The sequence below is a fragment of the Grampus griseus genome (assembly GCF_964374135.1).
Source record: "Grampus griseus genome assembly, chromosome: 5".
In the NCBI taxonomy this organism is placed as follows: domain Eukaryota; kingdom Metazoa; phylum Chordata; class Mammalia; order Artiodactyla; family Delphinidae; genus Grampus; species Grampus griseus.
The window spans coordinates 75,008,486-75,028,344 of NC_138998.1; the positions used below are offsets into that span (position 1 = coordinate 75,008,486).

The 19,859-nt window shown below is 41.6% G+C and overlaps 1 protein-coding gene across 2 annotated transcripts in view; it reads left to right on the forward strand.

Annotated features, from left to right (window-relative positions):
* Window positions 1-955: 955 nt before the first annotated feature.
* HACD2 (3-hydroxyacyl-CoA dehydratase 2) overlaps window positions 956-19,859 on the forward strand; it is a 92,237-nt gene continuing 73,333 nt past the window's right edge. For both annotated transcript variants that reach the window (XR_014296747.1, XM_082654367.1), the window contains exons 1-2: window positions 956-1,143; window positions 3,680-3,797. Coding sequence is in view for 1 of the 2 variants with exons in the window: in XM_082654367.1 (XP_082510493.1) it covers window positions 989-1,143; window positions 3,680-3,797 (273 nt within the window). In the remaining variant the exon portion in view is untranslated. The remainder of the gene's footprint in view (window positions 1,144-3,679; window positions 3,798-19,859) is intronic.

Below are 19,859 nucleotides of genomic sequence, written 5' to 3' on the forward strand. Positions count from 1 at the left end.
AAACTAGAACAAAGCAGTGAATGGAAAGTGAGGTCAGCTGGTTGAAGCAGGTTCCCCAAGCTGTCCCGCTTTCCTTAAGCAGACATGTTTTCCATATAAGCCAACATCCCTCTACCTTGGAATACTGTGGGTGGAAAGCTTCTCGCTCCACTCGACACCTCACCCTTAGCCGGCAGCCTAATCGTCTCATCCTCGTCCTGCTTCGACGACGGGCTTCGGCGACGGGCGAGCCCACGCGGCTTCGGGCTGGAAGACGCATTTGGGCATCCTCCAGGCCCTCAAGAATGACACTGGATCCTAGGCCACACGGGCAACTTTAATCGGATAGTAAAAGGGACATACTTCTCGTTGACGTTCTCCACTGTACAAGTAACTTAAAATCAAAAGGCAGGGAATAAACCTTCAGAGACAGAATCTTCAACCCGGCTAGCAGTTAAGATAAATGGCAGTTCCCGCCGGCCTCTAGGGATGATGGGAAGCGAAATCAGCGTAAATTGCCCTGACCCAAAATGGCAGGTTACTCGAACCGCGTGTATAGGGGTGAAGATACGACCACTGCGAGAAGTCAAGATGAGAAGGGAAAATGAAAGCATCATTTTATTAATCCCACACAGAGGCGGAAATTACAGGAGAGAGAATAACCAGGGACGACGAAACAGCCAGACGGCAGAAACAACTGGCCTGTCGAATAAGGCCAAACACAACATTGACCTAATCCAAGATGGCGCCGGAGGTTATTACCGGAAGCGCAAAAGCGGCGGTGATTACCCTGTTCCACGATGGCGGTGGCGACTGAGGCGAGCGGAGGGGCGGGAGGGCCGGGAGCGTCTTTGCCCTCCTCCAAGATGGCGGCAGCCGTGGGCGCTGTCCCTGGCTCCGCCCCGCGGCCTCGGCCCCGCCTCTCCCTTGTCCTTCCCACCACCCCGCTCGCAGTGGCCAGTCTGGGCGGAGGTGTTCGCGCGAGGAGAGCGTGCTCCCGGCGTTTGATATGGCGGCAGCCGCGGCGACTGCAGCGACGAAAGGGAATGGGGGCGGCGGGGCCCGGGCCGGGGCCGGCGAAGCCAGCGGCTCGCGAAAGAAAAAGGGCCCGGGGCCTCTGGCCACGGCGTACCTGGTCATCTACAATGTGGTGATGACCGCGGGGTGAGGCTGGGGCTCGGGAAGGCGGGGAGAGAGTCTGGCCGGGGAGGGGGCTCTGCGGCAGGAGGAGCGGCCCGGCTGGCCCGCCGCGCGCAGCGCAGCCCCGGTGGCGGGAGTCCGGTCCCCGGCACCTGGGCTCCGGGGGCAGTCGAGGCTGAATCCGCCTGGGTGCTTGCTGGGGGTCGAGCAAGTTCCCAGGTACCGAGCTGGAGTTCCAGTGCTCCAAGGGGGCTCGGGGGAGGCTGCCCAGGCGCTGGTCCGGAGGGCCTTGGGAGGACGTATGGGCTAGCCACACGTCCATGTCTGAGGGGCGTTGTGCCGGGCGATCCTGCAGCGCTGAGAGCCCAGGCGGCAAGTCACGAATGGCGAGCTGTTCTCCCCAAAGGGAGTGGAGGGAGCTGTGTCTGCAGAGTTGACCATTTATTTCGGCGGCTGTTTTCAAAATCCAGGATGAACTTTAATGGGAAAGGTAGTGGAACAGCGTTCAAAGTTTTTGCCCAGTGACATGAGCAGTCCTGTGCTTTAGGTGAGTTTAGACTTTGTAGGATGGATTGAGGTGGGGAAGACACTAGAGATGGAAGGCAGAGTTACTGGGGAGAAGCGTAATAGACCCTGGAAACAGATTTTACCCCCTCTTGTTTCTCCTTTATTTCAGTCCATCCCTTGTCGCAGAGAGTTTTTAGTTGTAGTTATGACACTAACTGTGTGACCTTGGATAAATCATTTTATTTCTCAAGACATCCGTTTTTTCATCTGTAAAAACTAAAGAGTTGAGCTAGGTGATCTCCAAGATTCCTCTAATTCTCTGACCCCATTATTTTTGATGACAAGGATCACAGGATCAGACTGTTACATATTTTTAAATTTTATAAATTTGTAAAAAAAAAATTCTTAACATTTTATTATGAAAATTTTCAAACATATAGAAAAGTTGAAAGAACTGTATAATGAACATCCAGTTTTATTTATTTTTAAAATAGATAATACATTGGCCAGGTGCAAAATTGAAAATGTATGCACGGGCATACAGTGAAAATCTTCCCTCTACCTTCCCTTCCACCCAGATTTCCTCCCTGGAAGGCAGATAATTTTGTTTATGTTTCAGATACTGATACAAGCAAATATGTGTACATAGGTATTTTAAAAATATGAATGCTAATGATTAGCATTTCAGCACCTTGCTTTTTTCACACACACACACGCAAACACATCTTGAGAGGATCATAGGCTTTATGGCTAGTATTAGAAATAGCCAGTATTGAAACCTAGGCTCAGAGAAGTTGTGACTTGCTTGACTTGAGGTCACAGAACTTGTTAGTAGTAGTTCTGGGTTTAGAAGCCATATTACAGATGCACGTTTTCTTTATCACATAAATGGTCACAGAATGATTTTAAAAGAATATTCATCAGTGCATATGTGTGTATTTATATATAAAAATTCTTGTCATCTTAGCAAGGGCTTTGATGAGAGCATTGTACTGAAGAGGGATTTTAAGATACATTGGGGAAGACGAAAAGAAGCCTTTATTCCTGAACCATGAACATAGAGAATGGGGTGGAGGGTAAGGAGTGGTATCTTAAACCAGAAGAAAAGTTGGGGATATGAGAGTAAAGTAAGCTTTTTTTCTAGGCTACTGAAAATGCTGAACCAGTTACACCATTAAGGAATTCATTTCTTTTTTTTTTTTTTTACAAACTCTTGTTCGATGTATTTGTATGATAGTTTCTAGAAATAACATAGACCACATACCCCACTGCTTAGTTAAGATTTTACACATAAATAAATCTGTTAGCACCTTCAAGGAGACACACCTTAATAATGATATACCTCATTTAATTATGGAACTTAACAAATAAAAAACTACAAGGCCTGAGAAATTTATTTTGGAGGACAGTAGAACAGAAATGTAGAGTTCAGAGCCATATGCCTAAGTGCTTCCCTGTTTTGTGTTTTGTATTGATCTGGCTTTCTTTACTAAATTGATTTTGGGAATCTCAGCTTAAAAACCTTTTATTCTTTTTAAAAAACAAACCATTTATTCATATGTCATTTGCAGTCTTTTAAAAGAATAGATTTTAAGGTAGGGGTATGTTCAATGAGATACTTCTAAAAATAGTTTAAAACATCTCTCCACCCTGTTGTTATTACAGACCCTTTAACTGCACAGGGCATTTAAAATTTTCCTTTAATAGTTTTTTTCTCTTGTCTTGGACTTCCTGGCACCTAATTTAGCTGCTCAAGGACCAATTTAGCTTATTTCCCTCCTTTTGGTCTTGTTCTCAACGGGCAAGGTTGCCAAAAAGCTGAGCTCCAGATGGGTGAGGTGCCACTGTGCTTTTGCAAAAAGCACTCTTCGTAGGGTGCTGCTGGAGGTGCAACATTTCTGTGCATTACATACAGCTTAGCATTTGAGAGTGATAATCGATAAACCTAGGACACAGATCTTGAGGGCACCTTTAGTAATATCTATGATTGCCACATCTTTCTATTATAATCCTACTTACTTTTTTTTTTTCTTCTGATTGCTCTTTTTCTTAGGTGGCTCGTTATAGCTGTTGGTCTGGTCAGAGCATACCTGGCTAAGGGTAGCTATCATAGCCTTTATTATTCCATTGAAAAGCCTTTGAAATTCTTCCAAACTGGAGCCTTATTGGAGGTGGGTCCTGAGATTTGTTGTTGTTGATTTCTGTTGTTTTAAAATTAAAAACAAGCTACTAAATTATATTGAAGTAGCCATGTTTCTGCTGGATTTGCTTTAAATGTTGAAAACTTGCCTCGTAGAACGCCGTGTATAATGTTGATACCTGGTTTATCTTTTTGACATTCTACATAAATAAGATCTCATTTAACTTGTATTACCTGGAATATATTTTACATTTAACTTTTATTGGCAATCAAATGAAACAAGCTTATATTAGGATTTTTAAAAATTCTAGGGACTTCCTAGGGAAGTGTTAGCAAACTCAGATACTTACAGGGACCAGGCATATAATGGGAACAGTGAAGTTGGTGAGTGTAGGATGTCAGGAATGATAAATATAAGAGATAGTAGAGCCTGTTTAAAAGCCTCCAAAAACCTTTTTAAACAATAGTTTATTAATTTCCCTGTATTAAGGGTAATATATATATCCAGTCCTGTCTTCTGGGGTAAGTATATGATAGGATTTTTGACTTGCAATTCAAATTATTTTAAGCAAAAGGAAATTTATTGGCTTCTGTAGTTGATAAAGATAATAGGGTTAACTTACAAAATCAAAGGAACCAGCTTGGGAATGAGAACCAAGGATTTGATGTTGCAGCACTCTCTTTCCATCTCTCATCACTGCTTCTCTCTATTTCTCTTTGAATATTAGTCTTAGGCTCTCCTACTGCAGATTGCCTTCTCCACCTGGTGGGAGAGAGCTTATTTTTTCAGCGTTAGGGAAGGTTTCTGGTTGGTCTTACCTAGACCAATCACTCTTGCCAGTGATGTGAAATACTTGATTAGTCAGATCTAGGACACATGCCCATACTTCTGGCCAAGGGACTGTAGACTTCGTTAATGGAAAAGGGGGAATGAGGTAGCTTTGGGCACACACCATAGCTGCCATAGTTCATTATGGTGAAAAATTTTCGGGTTGCAGAGAAGATCTGATATTCAGTTTCATTTTACCTAGCCTTTAGGCCAAGCCCATCATGACATTTGGAAGGCTGTTTAAGAAAAGACCATTTATCTCCATGAAATGAGATGTTACCTCAACCTCTCACCCTCTTTTTTTTTTTTTAATTAGTTTATTTACTTATATTTGGCTGCGTTGGGTCTTCGTTGCTGCGGGCAGGCTGGGGGCTACTCTTCGTTGTGATGTGTGGCCTTATCATCGCAGTGGCTTCTCTTGTTGAGGAGCACGGGCTCTAGGATGCATGGGCTTCAGTAGTTGCAGCATGTGGGCTTCAGTATTTGCAGCATGTGGGCTCAGTAGTTGTGGCTCACAGACTCTAGAGCGCGGGCTCTGTAGTTGTGGCACACGAGCTTAGTTGCTCCACGGCATGTGGGATCTTCCAGGACCAGGGCTCGAACCCGTGTCCCCTGCATTGGCAGGCGGATTCTTAACCACTGCGCCATCAGGGAAGCCCTCACCCTCATTTCTGAAAGCAGAAAGTTGTAGGTTTTGGGTTTTTTTCTCCTAGAAAGCAGAGAGATTTCAATACTGTCCATACTTATATGTTTAAGTTAGATGGTATGATGAAATGAACGTACAGCTGGAGGCTGAGTGCCCTTATTCTAAGCATGCTGGTTTTACCAACTTACTTTGTGAATTTGGGCGAGTCATTTATCTCTTGTCCACCTTGTTTTCTCATTTGTAAAATAATTAGTTTGAAGTAGATTTGTAAAGTTCCTTTCTGCCCTAACAGTTTGAGTTTGAGGAGACTAGCAAATCCTTGTGTGGGCCATATTGTAAACTTAGAGGCTTAAATTTTGGGGGGAAAGGGGCAGTAGTAAATAAGTATCACTTGTCTGTCAGAGCTTTGGCCAGCACAGTTCTCAAGCTACAGAGAACCAAGTTTGGAGTCAAGACCATCAGAAACTGCCTGAGTGCTTGATATAGTAAGTTGTATCCAACTGGAATACTTCAATAATTTACTAATTTAAAGAGGATTCTATCTCTGTAAGACTTGGTAATATTAGAGGTATAATTTTTAAAATTTAAGGATATCTTAGGGAAGGTTGTGACATTAAATAGTGTGATGCAAAATCTACTCAGGAACCAGATCTTAGACTTGGAGGGATTAGCGCATTTATCCCTATAAAATTTTTAATAGGGATTTAAGAAAATATTTTGGAGTTCTGGTTTTCTCTCTGTTATCCCCACTAAGACCCAATTAGGTGACAAATCCTGGATTTGATTTTGGGAAAAGAACTCTGCAAAATGAATGAAGACTCCCTGGGATGTGCAGAGAATTAGCTTTGTAGATGGCAGTGATGGCAGTAGACCCCTCAACCTGAGACAAGAGAGCAGGCTTGCTAGAGCTGCATCTCCTGAGCCGTCCATTAAGGAATGTTTTATTGCCTACCTAACCTACATAGTATAATAATGTGCTTAGTGTTGTTTAATTACAGATAAGTTGTCCTTATGGAAATTATTCGTGCTTGACAATAAACCGTGTTTATAGGAGGAAAAAATGAGTCCAGGGAGGTCAGCTACTCACTTATATCTCTGCATGAATATTCTGAATAGTAATCTGTGTGATTATTCTTTAGTAGGTTCTGTGGGAATTTGCTTTAAGAGGAAATAGAGATTACTTGTTCTCAAGAAACTTCAAATCTTCTTAGGAAAATATAACACTTTGCTTTTTAAAAATATAAAACATTTACTAAGCAAGTGTAAATGGGCATGTAGTAGTGTAATACAGAAAGACTTTCTGAGGAAATTAAATGATTTTTTGCAAAATGGGTGCAAAGATATATTGAGTTTGTGATACAATAGTATAGCTTTTTAAAAAAATATTTATTTCTGGGGCTTCCCTGGTGGCGCAGTGGTTGAGAGTCCGCCTGCCGATGCAGGGGACGCAGGTTCATGCCCCGGTCCGGGAAGATCCCACATGCCGCAGAGCGGCTGGGCCCGTGAGCCATGGCCGCTGAGCCTGTGCGTCCAGAGCCTATGCTCCGCAACGGGAGAGGCCACAACAGTGAGAGGCCTGCGTACTGCAAAAAAAAAAAAAAAAAAAAAAATTATTTCTTTGGCTGCACCAGGTCTTAGTTGCGGCGGCAGACAGGATCTCCATTGCTGTGTGCGGGATCTTCATTGTGGCATGCAGAATCTTTCTGTTGTTGTTGCAGCATTCAGGACCTTTAGTTACGGTATGCGGGACCTTTAGTTGCGGCATGTGGGACCTTTAGTTGCGGCATGCGGGATCTAGTTCCCTGACCAGGGATTGATCCTGGGCCCCTACGTTGGGAGCATGGAAGCTTAGCCACTGGACCACCAGGGAAGTCCCAATAATATAGCTTTTTAATAATGTAGACAGAAATCCTAATTTTTTTCCACATACGTATCCAAGAATGTCTTGAGTAATTTTTATAGATAGTTTTTCAAAATATTCCACAGGTGATAGTTAAATAAGTATGTGTTTGAGTCACTGTAATGGGTGCCATGGAGGTTGAGCCCTTGCTAGTAAAGACATTAAAATCCTACTGGGTAGATGACTATGTTAGGACTCTTGGCTGGAGATTATAGAAACTGACTTAAACTGTAAGGGGAATTTATTATAAGTGTATAGTATGTCCCATGGAATCCAAGGGTGGGGATGCAGCTGGGCTTTAGGAATGGCCTGGAATCTGGGACTGGAGCACCACAGGGAACCCAGGAGGTCTTGCTCTGTCTCTTATCTCTACTATTGTCTCTCTCTCTTTTTCTCTGATTCTTCTCTTCTTGCAGACTGGGTTTTGTTTTTGGTTTCTTAGTCTGTGTGGCAGACAATGGTAACAGAAAACTCCTGAGATTGTAGTTTCTGCAATCGAGAGCAGCTAATTAAAAACAATATTATTTCCATTTCCATATTCCTAGCAAAGGGCCTATATATGTCCAGCTTGAATCAGGTGCTTATTCCTGGACCTGTAGACAAGAGTAGGGTCACATTAACCATATAGAAGTTGGAGGGAAGGGACAATTTATAGAAAAGTGGTGCTAGGCATTAAGTCCAAGAAGTATTTACCAAAGTAATGAGACGCAATACAGTGAAGATGGTAAGGCATGAGATGATTTATAAATTGTTAGAAAGTAAAATACTGATAACTTTGTGGGCCAAGGGATCAGTGTGTGAATAACTACAATGTGTCTTGAGTTGAATCTGAGAGCTAATTAACATAGGTAGCAAAAGTATATTTTTAAAATGCCATTCATAGATAAATAAAATATATCTCCATACCATAAAATGAGTGAATTACTGGTACTTGTTATAACATGGATGAATCTTGAAAACATGCTTTGTGAAAGAAGCCAGAAACAAAAAGCCATGTGTTGTTTGATTCCATTTATACAAAATGTCCAGAATAGGCAAATCATAGAGACAGAAAGTAGATTAATGGTTGCCAGGGGCTGTGGGGAGGAGAGAATGGGGAGGGACTGCTAATGGGTACAGGATTTCCTTTTAAGGTGATGAAAATATTCTTGAATTAGATGGTGGTATGGTTGCACAACCTTGGGAACGTAACTAAAAATCACTGAATGTACACTTTAAATAAGTGAATTTTGTGATATGTGAATTATATCTCAATTTTTAAAAAATGCCGTTCAGGGGCTTCCCTGGTGGCGCAGTGGTTGAGAGTCCGCCTGCCGATGCAGGGGACGCGGGTTCGTGCCCCGGTCCGGGAAGATCCCACGTGCCGCGGAGCGGCTAGGCCCATGAGCCATGGCCGCTGAGCCTGCGCGTCCGGAACCTGTGCTCCGCAAGGGGAGAGGCCAGAACGGTGAGAGGCCCGCGTGCCGCAAAAAAAAAAAAAAATGCTGTTCATCTATAATGAGCCGGATAAATTTTCTTTTTACTTTATTCTTTTTTTCGGGTCCATGATGTTCATGGATAAGGACAGACTATCTTTCCAGCTTTGTTAAGAACTGAGTTAAAGTTTAGAAATTAAAGATCCTACATTATGGCGCTTTAAAATTATTTCTAAGAGAATTTGGATTTCTAAATATATTTAGTTAACATAAGAATGTAATTGCAGCAAAGACATTTTCAAATACTCGTAATTGGATGTGCCTCTGTGATTGACAGTGAGGATTCCAGTAGGTTAAGGACTGCTCTGCAGAGACATTAATTGTTGAGACTAATACAGACCATCTTCAACACATGTACATCAGTACATATATTCAATATCATTTACCTGCCACCGTCCATCTTGGAATATCTAATGGACCACAGGCACCTCCTTTCCTTCTTATTCTCTTCCATCTCCTTCTAATGCTTGGAACCCTCTTATCTACCGAAAAATAAAATAAAATAAAGAAAAATAGTGTCATTTGTTATCTTTTCCTAGAGTTGATTTAGGACTGGGTCTGAAATGGCAGAACTGGTTCTGGAGAAGCAGTGAAGGAGAGAAGATAGCTTTTGTTGTTTTCTAAGCCCCATCTCTGTATTCTGGTCTAATTCTCATGCCTCACGTCACAACTCTCCTCAGATCCTTTAATGAAATAATAGGAAACTGATTTTGGATATTTCTCTAAAATATAGCAAAATCTTAAGAATTTGTAGGAAGAGGGCTCCCATCTTGTCTCCCTGCCAGTTTTTGTCTTTTTGCCTCAACTACTGGATGATTTTTTCCCACAGAGATACTAGGTGGTTGGGTTCTGTGATATTACTAATACTTTAGGCACATTATATATTAACTTTGCCTTTCTGAACTCATCTGGGGACATAACCATCATCTGTAATATTTTTCTTCCTTTTGGAAACATGCTAATTTCTCAGTAATTTTAAAAAGGAACTTCTGAAACACAAGCTATATGCACATTTTAGACTAACTTTATTCTGAGGACTTGTTTTGAGAAACCAGCCCTCTAAAAGAGACTTCTGAAAAGCTAGCAGAGCAAGTCATAGTAGAGCTATCTGACACAAACAGGAATGACAGCAAACCCAGACAAACCAGCTTCAGAAACAGTGTGAAAACCAGAGGGAAATAGAACTTGGGTATAATTAATAAGTGTCACAACATTAGAAGGGAAGAGGGAGACTGTGGGAAACAGGAGTCCACCCACACAGGCCTCACTGCTTAACAACTCAAGCAAATTGATACGGTATTCAGAGAAGATAGGTATTGGCTATAGAAAAGAGTGTGCTAAAATTTTTTTTTTTAAGAGAACTAAAAATGTCAATGGTGGCGGTTCAGGGCAGGAAGCAGGCCACAGTGCAGAGAAATAAGTGATACTGAAGATTCAAGAAAGGCAGGAGTTCCTAGTTATAGTCTCAGCTAAAACAGATTACAGAGCAGAAACCATTGGGACTGTTTAGAGTGTACTATTTGAATGTCAAAAAGAACATTACAGAATACATAGTGCCAGGCATATCAGAGATATTATGTGTTGGTGGACTAGCTAATGCATGAATGATTATCAATAAAACAGAAAAACAAAATATACAGGAAAGTAGTGAAACTTAACAGATGAATAGTATAGTAGAACCCAGGTATCTAGAAAACAGAATGAGGGTATACAACCTGTCAAAAAGTACGGCTACCAGAAGTAGAAAAGATTGGAAAGTATAGCTCAAAGACAATCAGGAAAAATTCTAGAAAACTATTCAGAACGGAAAGCCCCTCTCAGTGCGGTTATTGAGAGTATATGGAGTTGTACATAGGCACTGTTTTTCAAGAAAAAAAATCCCTTCCCTTCCTGGGCACCTATTTGTTAAATTTTTAAACTTAAAAGAAAGATAAGTGATTTCTAGCAGAGAAGAGATCTTAAAATGTAATAGTAAAACAACTTGGGACGTTAGACTTTGAAAAATAAAAAGATTCATATGAAGCTAGGAGACAGCATTAGGTTCCTGAATAACAGACCATGCAATTTCCTACAGATGGAGACATTTTGAAAACACCTACCAAAATAATAGAACTTTGAAAGAACCTTATCAAAGGGTTTTTAACTGATATATAAGTAAATAAAATTAACCAATTCTTTTTTTTTAATAAATTTATTTATTATTTATTTATTTTTGGCTGCGTTGGGTCTTCACTGCTGCATGCAGGCTTTCTCTAGTTGTGGCGAGCAGGGGCTACTCTTTGTTGCCATGCACGGGCTTCTCATTGCAGTGGCTTCTCTTGTGGAGCATGGGCTCTAGGCGTGCGGACTTCAGTAGTTGTGGCGCACGCGCCTAGTTGCTCTGCAGCATGTGGGATCTTCCTGGACCAGGGCTCAAACCCGTGTCCCCGACCTTGGCAGACAGTTTGTTAACCGCTGTGCCGCCAGGGAAGTCCAATAAAATTAACCAATTCTTTAGACTAGCACTGTGCAGAAGAACTTTCTGCAACAATAATATTCCAAATCTGTGCTGTCTGATATACTAGCCGCCGTTGAGCCCATGGGGCAGGTGAGACTGAAAATCTTGAGTTTTATTTACTTTTAACTGAAATTTAAATAGGCACATGTGGCTAGTGACTACTGCATTGACAGCATAGCTTTAGACCGTCATACAGATTGCAAGATATCCACATGTAATTTCATAAAATATTTCAGGTTCTCCCAGGGTAGAACGAAGTGGGAAGGAGGGAAAGCAAAGGAAGGCAAACCTTGTGATGTAAATTTTAGGTCACAACAGAGTTTATAAACTTTTTAATTCATAAGACAAAAGTAATGAGAATAATTATTAAAATATGGTGATGTTTTCAGGTTAGGAAAATCAAAAGAAAAAAAAGCAAATTGCAGATATTGGAAAAGGTATGGAAGGGTGCATATCAAACTGTTACTAGTGCTTACCTCTGAGGACGGATGTGGTATTTGGGGGGAATACAAGGGAATTTCTGCTTTTTATTCTATATACTTTAGTGTGCATTTACATATCACTTTGTGAATCTTTAAATTAAAAAGGAAAGATATAATATGTAATAAATATGTAATAAAGTATAATAGAAAACAAAAATGAATTAGGAAAATAAGATTTAAAAGTTCTTTGAGGGCTTCCCTGGAGGCACAGTGGTTAAGAATCCACCTGCTGGGCTTCCCTGGTGGCGCAGTGGTTGGAGGTCCACGTGCCGATGCAGGGGACATGGGTTCATGCCCCGGTCCGGGAAGATCCCACATGCTGCAGAGCGGCTGGGCCCGTGAGCCATGGCCGCTGAGCCTGCGCGTCCGGAGCCTGTGCCCCGCAACGGGAGAGGTCACAACAGTGAGAGGCCCACGTACCACAAAAAAAAAAAAAAAAAAGAATCCACCTGCTAAGGCAGGGGACACGGGTTCAAGCCCTGGTCTGGGAAGATCCCACATGCTGCGGAGCAACTGAGCCCCATGGGCCACAGCTGCTGAGCCTGCACTCTGGAGCCCATGAGCCACAGCCGCTGAGCCTGCGTGCCACAACTACTGAAGCCCACACACCTGGAGCAGGTGCTCCGCAACAAGAGAAGCCACAGCAATGAGAAGCCCACACACCACAACGAAGAGTAGCCCCCGCTCACTACAACTAAAGAAAGCCCACACACAGCAAAGACCCAATGCAGCCAAAAATAAAATAAATAAATAAATTTATTTTTAAAAAAAGTTCTTTGAAAAAAGAAGAAAATAGACAGCTTAGATAGGTTATCTTTTGATTTAAAATGAAGTACAGAATTTTACATCTGTTAAATTAAAAAGACAGTAGCAGTAACAATAAACTTATAGGATGATTGACTACACACAAATGCATTGTTTCTGATGTCTTTGCAAGTAGACTCATTAATTTTATCAAAGTAAAAAAGTAGGATGGTGGTTACTCGTTTAAAAAGCAAAATTCAACAATCTGTTGCCTGTAAGACTGACGTAAGCTTACTAAAGGACAAACCGGCCTTCCACGACCAAGCAGGCAAGAAAAACAGGACCATCCTGCTTAAGATAAAGTTGATTTCAGAGCAGAAGCCAAAGAGAAACTTGCTGCATTTACAATTTGTCACGCAGAAGGAACATGGTAGACACATGTTGGTGGAATTTATTAATGGCTGAATGATTATCATAGAAAAGCTGGCAGAAATGGCTAAAGAAGTAAAAATAGAATTGTACTTGAGAAGTGTCACAGTATATGTAAAAGAACACTGGAGACAAGAAATTGGGGTACTAAGACTTGGTTGTGCCACTTGGTCTCAACCTCTCTGTAATGAATATTCTGGATTAGATGACCTTAACACTTTTTTTCCAGTTCTAAGTGCTGTGGGGCTTCAACATTTCACAGTCAGAATATGAAAATAAAGCAGATAATGAATTAATAAATTATAGAGCCAAATACAGCAAAAAAGGTCAGATTAAGTGACAGAAAAAGTAACAGTGATTACGGAAATTTCACCTATTTCCTCCTTCAAAAATGGATATAAAAGGATTTTGAAAACATGTTTGGATTGAAACCTTTGAGAGAGCGCACTAAATACCCTCTTTTTCTTGCTTATGTTCTGAACATTGGGAAATAACTCAAATTGTATAAGGACCCTAAAAATCACCTTTATTAGTGATAAAGGCCTAGCGGGAGGCTGTGTGTTAGTGTGCAAGTCAAGCAGGTTTGCTAACTGAACTCCAGAGGTAGACTCTGCCTCCCCCAGGCAGCAGGGGCCAGGGCAGCATGGAGAAAACCAGAGAGCTTGGGGTTCTCTGTGGAAGCCCTAGGGTGGAGCTGAGGTACGCATGCCCCATTCTTGCCAATTTACTGATCAGATGCGTCATCCTTCCTTTCCCAAGTAAAGTGATTAATGGGTGGAGAGAGACCAGAAATATTTGGAAGAAAAGCCTTCTCATGAAGCCAGAGGAGAGGGGAAAGGTGTTTGCCTCTAATCATAATCATCTATAACATAAGTGCTATATATTCATCGTAGCAAAACCCAGATATACATAAAAGAAGAAAAAACATGTCGGTCATAAGATAATGATAACTGCTGATAACGTATCGATGTCTTTCAAGGCTACATGTTGTTATATAGGTAAGTTTTAAGAAAAAAAGATGAAATCATAAATACATATAATTTTCAAAACTAACCAAATACTGGTAAACATAACCCAAATTAGTTCTAGACCTCTCCATAACATGAGTGTAGTAGACATGCTTTGTGGAGCTGCCCAGCTCAGGGGGTTTTATTCTCTGGAAATTTTCACAGTTCTACCACTAGACCCATACCAGCTGCATCTCTACCCCTGACTCTGCCTCTCAGGCCATAGCTCGCTGATCCAGGGTTGCACACCTGGCCCAAACTGGGCTGGTCAGACTTTTCTCCAGGAATGTGGAATTTTGAATTGAAAGACAGAAATTGGAACTTACTATAGCTGAATAATGTTAAATCCATGAACTAAAGCTGCTTGGGTTCGTATTCCTCTTGAGACTTGTTACTCTTTTTTGGACTTTGTTATTGTTATTTTACCTTGGATTAAAAATGAAACTGAAGGGTGAATAGACACAGCACAGAGGATTTTTACCGCAGTGAAACTACTCTGTATGATACTGTAATGGTGGGTACATGTCATTATACATTTGTCCAAGCCCATAGAAGGTATAACAGCAACATTGAACCCTCAGCTACGGACTTCGAGTGACAGTGATGTGTCAGTACAGGTCCATCAGTTGTAACAAACATACCACGCTGGTTGGGGATTTTGATAGTGGGGAGGCTGTGCTTGAGTGGGGGGCAGGGGGTAAATGGGAGAGCTCTGTACCTTCCTCTCAGTTTTGCTGTGAACCTAAAACTACTCGTTAAAAAATGGAAGTCTTTTTAAAAAATGAAACTGAACAAACTTGTTGGTAACTTACAAAATTAATTTCCTTAGTGCAAATCTTAGAAACTTTTACAAAAAAGATGTTTCAAAGTAACCTATTGTGAAAGATGACATTCAACATTGAGCTTGAATTTTGAAACTAAAATGAGCTTATTGCCACTGGGTGGAAATGGAAAGGGTTCAAGAGAGAGATGTTTACTGCTTTTTTTTTTTTTTTTTTTGCAGTTTTTCTTTCTGTAATTGATCATGAGGTTATAGTTGATACCTGTGGCTTCCTTCTTCTACTACCCATTCCATATTTCCCTTACCCACAGCAGTGACCCAAACGTTCATTCCCAAGGGGTCTGAGTCCTTAGTCATTCTGCCTCTTTTTGGTTGCTGTAGTTTTCCATTAACGTTTACTACTGGAAATGCTAAGAGGTGCCTCAGAACCCCCTGGCTTCCATATATAGTCCGCTTTGCCTCGATTGTGTATGGCAACATGATATCCCCTTGGCAATCAGGATTGACCACTCCCTCCATAGATAAACCCCCTTTTTTTGCCTATTGGTGCAGTAGCATGAATAAGGAGCCCAAAATGCCAAATGGCAGTCTAATCTTCCAATTCAGTAGAACCATTGTTGTCACCTGGTGCAACCAGTAACCTTGTGGAGACTAAGCTCTCCAAACAAGTAGAGCTCAAAGTTGCCAGGATGGAAGGCAGAAATTCTTTACGTGGGTTAATAGGTATAATAGTGAGAGTAGCCACTCCTACTTCCTCCCCTTGATTCTTGGACCTGTGTAATCCGGTGATGAGGAATACAGCATCTGTGATTCAAAGTATAAACTGCGTCCTGTAAGGCAGAACCCTATTCTTTCAAGGTGCTGTCTCCCAGTTGGCATCATAACTGAGTCTTCGGTAAATCATTCTACCTTTCAACTAAGCCAGGCATTTCTGGGTGATGGCATATGTGGTTAAGAGCAAACGATCCAGTGGGCCTGAGCCCATTGATGTATGCATTTCTTTTGCTGTGAAGTCAGTTCTTTGATCAGACACAATACTTTGTAGAATGCTGTGATGGCAGATCAGGCACCCTGTGAGTTCATAGATGGCGACACTGGCAGAGGCATTGTGGGCAAGGAGGGCAAATCCATATCTAGAGTATGTGTTTATTCCAGTGAGGGCAAATGTCTGCTCCCTCCTTGGTGGAAGAAATCCCATGTAATCGACCTACCCTCAGGTTGTGTGCTGTCCACCTGGGAAATGATGCTTTATAGGGCCCTTAATTCTGATCTCGGCTATTGGCAGATTAGGCGCTCAGCAGTAGGGTTAACCAGGTCTGCCTTGCTAAGAGGAAGTTCATGTTGTTGAGCCCGTGCGTAGCCTCCATTCTTGTTAACGTGGCCAATTTGTTCATGGGTCTATTGAGGAAACACTGGGATGGCTGGGAAGAGTCTAGTTGACGTTAATAGTGTCCATCATTTTGTCCACCATCATTAAGAGTCTCCTTTACAGTAGATGCCATTTGGTGAGCATTCACGTGAGACAAATATTTTCAATGTCTATGCCCATTCTAAGAGATCCATCCACATACTTCTTCCCCAACTTTCCTTGTCACTATCTTCCAATCCTGTTCCTTCCAAGTCCCTGACCATCCAGCTAAACCATTAGAAACTGCTCATGAATGAGTCTAAATCTGTACTTCTGGTTATCTCTCATTCCAGACACAGGAGAGAAGCAAATGTACTGCTCAAAGTTCTGAATATTTATGGTTTGTAAGGCACAGATCTCAAAATCAATAATATATGTAGTGGTTAAGAACACCAGCGCTGGAGCCTGGCTGCCTGTGTACAAATTCTACCAGTTCCATTCATGCCCCAGTCTCCTGCTGGCTTTGGGGAGTCTCCTGGAGAGGCTGGGGAAGGGGGGCTCACCCAGGGAACACAGACACTGGTGGCAGACACATTGGGGAGCATTCAACCGCGTGAACACTCCTAGCAGCTGACATTGGATCATTAGCACGATGACATATTTTCAAGGGAGATTTTGAACATGGCAAGTCTTCTGAATGAGATATGCTTATTTTAGTTCAGTAATTCTCAGTAGATCTCAGCAAGAGCAGTGTGACCCCTCTAGAGTGCGATTTAGAAAACTGAGAGGGTATTTTGATTGCCACAATGAATGGGGGTGCTATAAGTAGATGTCCTGCGCTGTCTGAGACAGTCCAACCCAGTGGAGGTCTGTATTCCCCCTGACTTTTGTGTATACCATGGGCTGATCCCTCTCCAAATATAAATTGATAGTTTTGTAGTACATATTCATACTAAAAATCTTCACGAGAAATTAAACAAAAAGCTTATTAAGTTAGAAGAAGGTCATTGTCTTAGTTTTCTCTTGCTGCATGACAAAATACCACAAACTTAGTGGCTTAAAACCACACTCATTTATTAGCTCACAGTTCTATAAGTCAGAAACTGGGCTTGGCTGGGTTCTCTGCTCAGGGTCTCATTAAGGTGCCAGTTGGGTTGGCTTCTATCTGGGGGCTCTGGGAAAGAGTCTGCTTCTAAGCTTATTCAGCTTGTTGACAGAATCCACTTAACCTGTGGTTGTAGGTCTAAGGTCCCATTTCCTTACTAGCTATCAGCTGGAGGTCACTCCTAGCTCCTAGAGGCTGCTTTCCAGTCCCTGCACATGGCCTCCTCCATCTTCTAAGTGAGAAATGGCGTATTGAATATCTTTTGTTCCTTGAATATCTTTGAGTTCCTCTTCTGCCACCAGCTGGAGAAAACTCTCTGCTTTTAAAAGACTGGCCTGGTTGGATCAGGCCTACCCACATAATCTCTGTGCCTTAAAATCAGTTGACTTTGGACTTTAATTACATTTGCAAAATTCCCGCCCTGTGGTACCTTGTTTAGTGTTTGATTGGATAACCAAGGTACAAGAATCTTAGGGAATCATCTTTAGGATTCTACCTAGCACAGTTGGTATGAATAGGGAGCTTAAGTGAAATAAAGGTATCATCTCAAAATAATTGAGTAATTTGTTCACTCTGCACATTCTGTTCTGTAAACATGATAGCATTTTCAGCTTGCATATTTAGTTGAAAAGGATTCCAGTGCAACAGTGCTATAACTGCAAAAGCAATGAAATTTTTGATTGAAAATATGGAACAGATTGAGATTCCTGTTCAGACTTTAAGTTAATGGAGACTCGTTAAATGCAGGGATCTCATTCAATTTCTTTTTTTTTTTAATGAATTCATTTATTTAATTTATTTTTGGCTGCATTGGGTCTTCGTTGCTGCGTGCGGGCTTCCTCTAGTTGCGGCAAGTGGGGGCTACTCTTCGTTGTGGTGCGTGGGCTTCTCATTGCAGTGGCTTCTCTTGTTGGGGAGCATGGACTCTAGGTGCGTGAGCTTCAGTAGTCATGGCACGTGGGCTCAGCAGTTGGGCCCATGGGCTCTAGAGTACAGGCTCACTAGTTACGGCCTATGGGCTTAGTCACTCCGCAGCATGTGGGATCTTCCTGGACCAGGGATCGAACCCGTGTCCCCTGCGTTGGCAGGCAGATTTATTTTTTAATTAAATTTTAAAAAATTTTTAATTTATTTTTGGCTGCACTGGGTCTTCATTGCTGCGTGTGGGCTTTTCTCTTTGTTGTGGTGCATGGGCTTCTCATTGTGGTGGCTTCTCTTGTTGTGGAGCACAGGCTCTAGGCGCACAGGCTTCAGTAGTTGTGGTTCACAGGCCCTAGAGCGTACGCTCGGTAGTTGTGGCACACGGGCTTAATTGCTCCGCGACATGTGGGATCTTCCCGGACCAGAGCTGGCACCTGTGTCCCCTGCATTGGCAGGCAGATTCTTAACCACTGCCCCACCAGGGAAGCCCCCTCGATTTCTTTAATATAACTATTTTAATAATATTTTATACTGCCTTTTTTTGAATCACTACAGTTCAGTTTTTTCCTAAAACTATCCACAGTTAAACAACTACTTTATCACATCTTGCATTACTGTTTTTTTGTCTAATCCATCTTCTTTTCCTTGCCACACCATTCAGAGAATATTGTTTCCAAGTTCTTTTTACAGACCAGGCACAGATTGTATGTCCCAGTGGGATTTCAAAGCAGAAGGATGTTTTCTGTGATACTTTCTTCCTACCCTATCCCATGACATAATCTAGGGGATTATTTTGACACCACACTTACAAATAAATAAGACCTAGCTTCATTTGTGATAATGTTGTACTTCCTCATTTTCTCTACTTTGTTATTTACTTGCCGTGTTGTTTTAACTTCAGTTAAGATTACTCCCCTATGTCCATTATTATCTTAATACTGTTTTTATTTTAGGGTTGGTCTGTACCTCTGTTCTTTTATTTTCCTTTTCTTATCCAAAGTGCTTTCTTGTATTCTTATTTTTAAATCCAAACTTATTCATCATAAGTTGATACATATATCTGACTGCTTCATTATGTCATTGTGTCCCCAAGCATTTATCTGTGGAAATACATATTTTTTTAAATAAACTACTATCTTTTTATTTCTTCTTTACATATTGGTTAGGACACTTTATTTGTTTTAATTTTTGTGCAAGTAAGTTGTATCATCTATGAATTTTATATTTAGTAAAGGAGGCATTATAAAATATGTGATTAAAAAGGGGAGATTGGGTCTCATAGGACTAAGATTTGTTCTGTCACACAAAGAAGACATGATAGGCCTTAAGGTTATCCATCCTTTCCTGCAGTGTCCTATTGTAAATCAGCAGCCTGGATGTCTTGCCACATACATGAATAGAATAGGTTTTCTATCTAGGCACTATCATCTGTCTTGTCTCAAAGGATGCTCATCACTCATCTTTCATTCCATTTCATTTCAGTCAGCACATATCTTAGTTTTCCTCAACTTTGCAGCAGGAGGTTTGGCTTATCTTGTAATATTCACACATTTGAGATTCTTAGCAGTGTTTTCTTTTGAAAAATATAAGATTTGCAGTCTGGTAATTCTTTTATCAGTTATCGACATATTTGTGCAGCTTGATTTTTTTTTAATCCAAGCCACCCCCATCCTCCTCCCTTCAGAAAAAACTTAGTGAAATCATAGACTTGAGCACAGAGTCTTATTAGACATGGTTTTTTTTGGTTTGTTTTTTGTTTGTTTTTGGTTGCGTTGGGTCTTTGTTGCTGCACACAGGCTTTCTCTAATTGCATTGAGCAGGCTTCTCACTGCAGTGGCTTCTCTTGTTGCGGAGCACAGGCTCTAGGCACACGGGCTTCAGTAGTTGTGGCACGCAGGCTCAGTAGTTGTGGCTCGCAGGCTCTAGAGC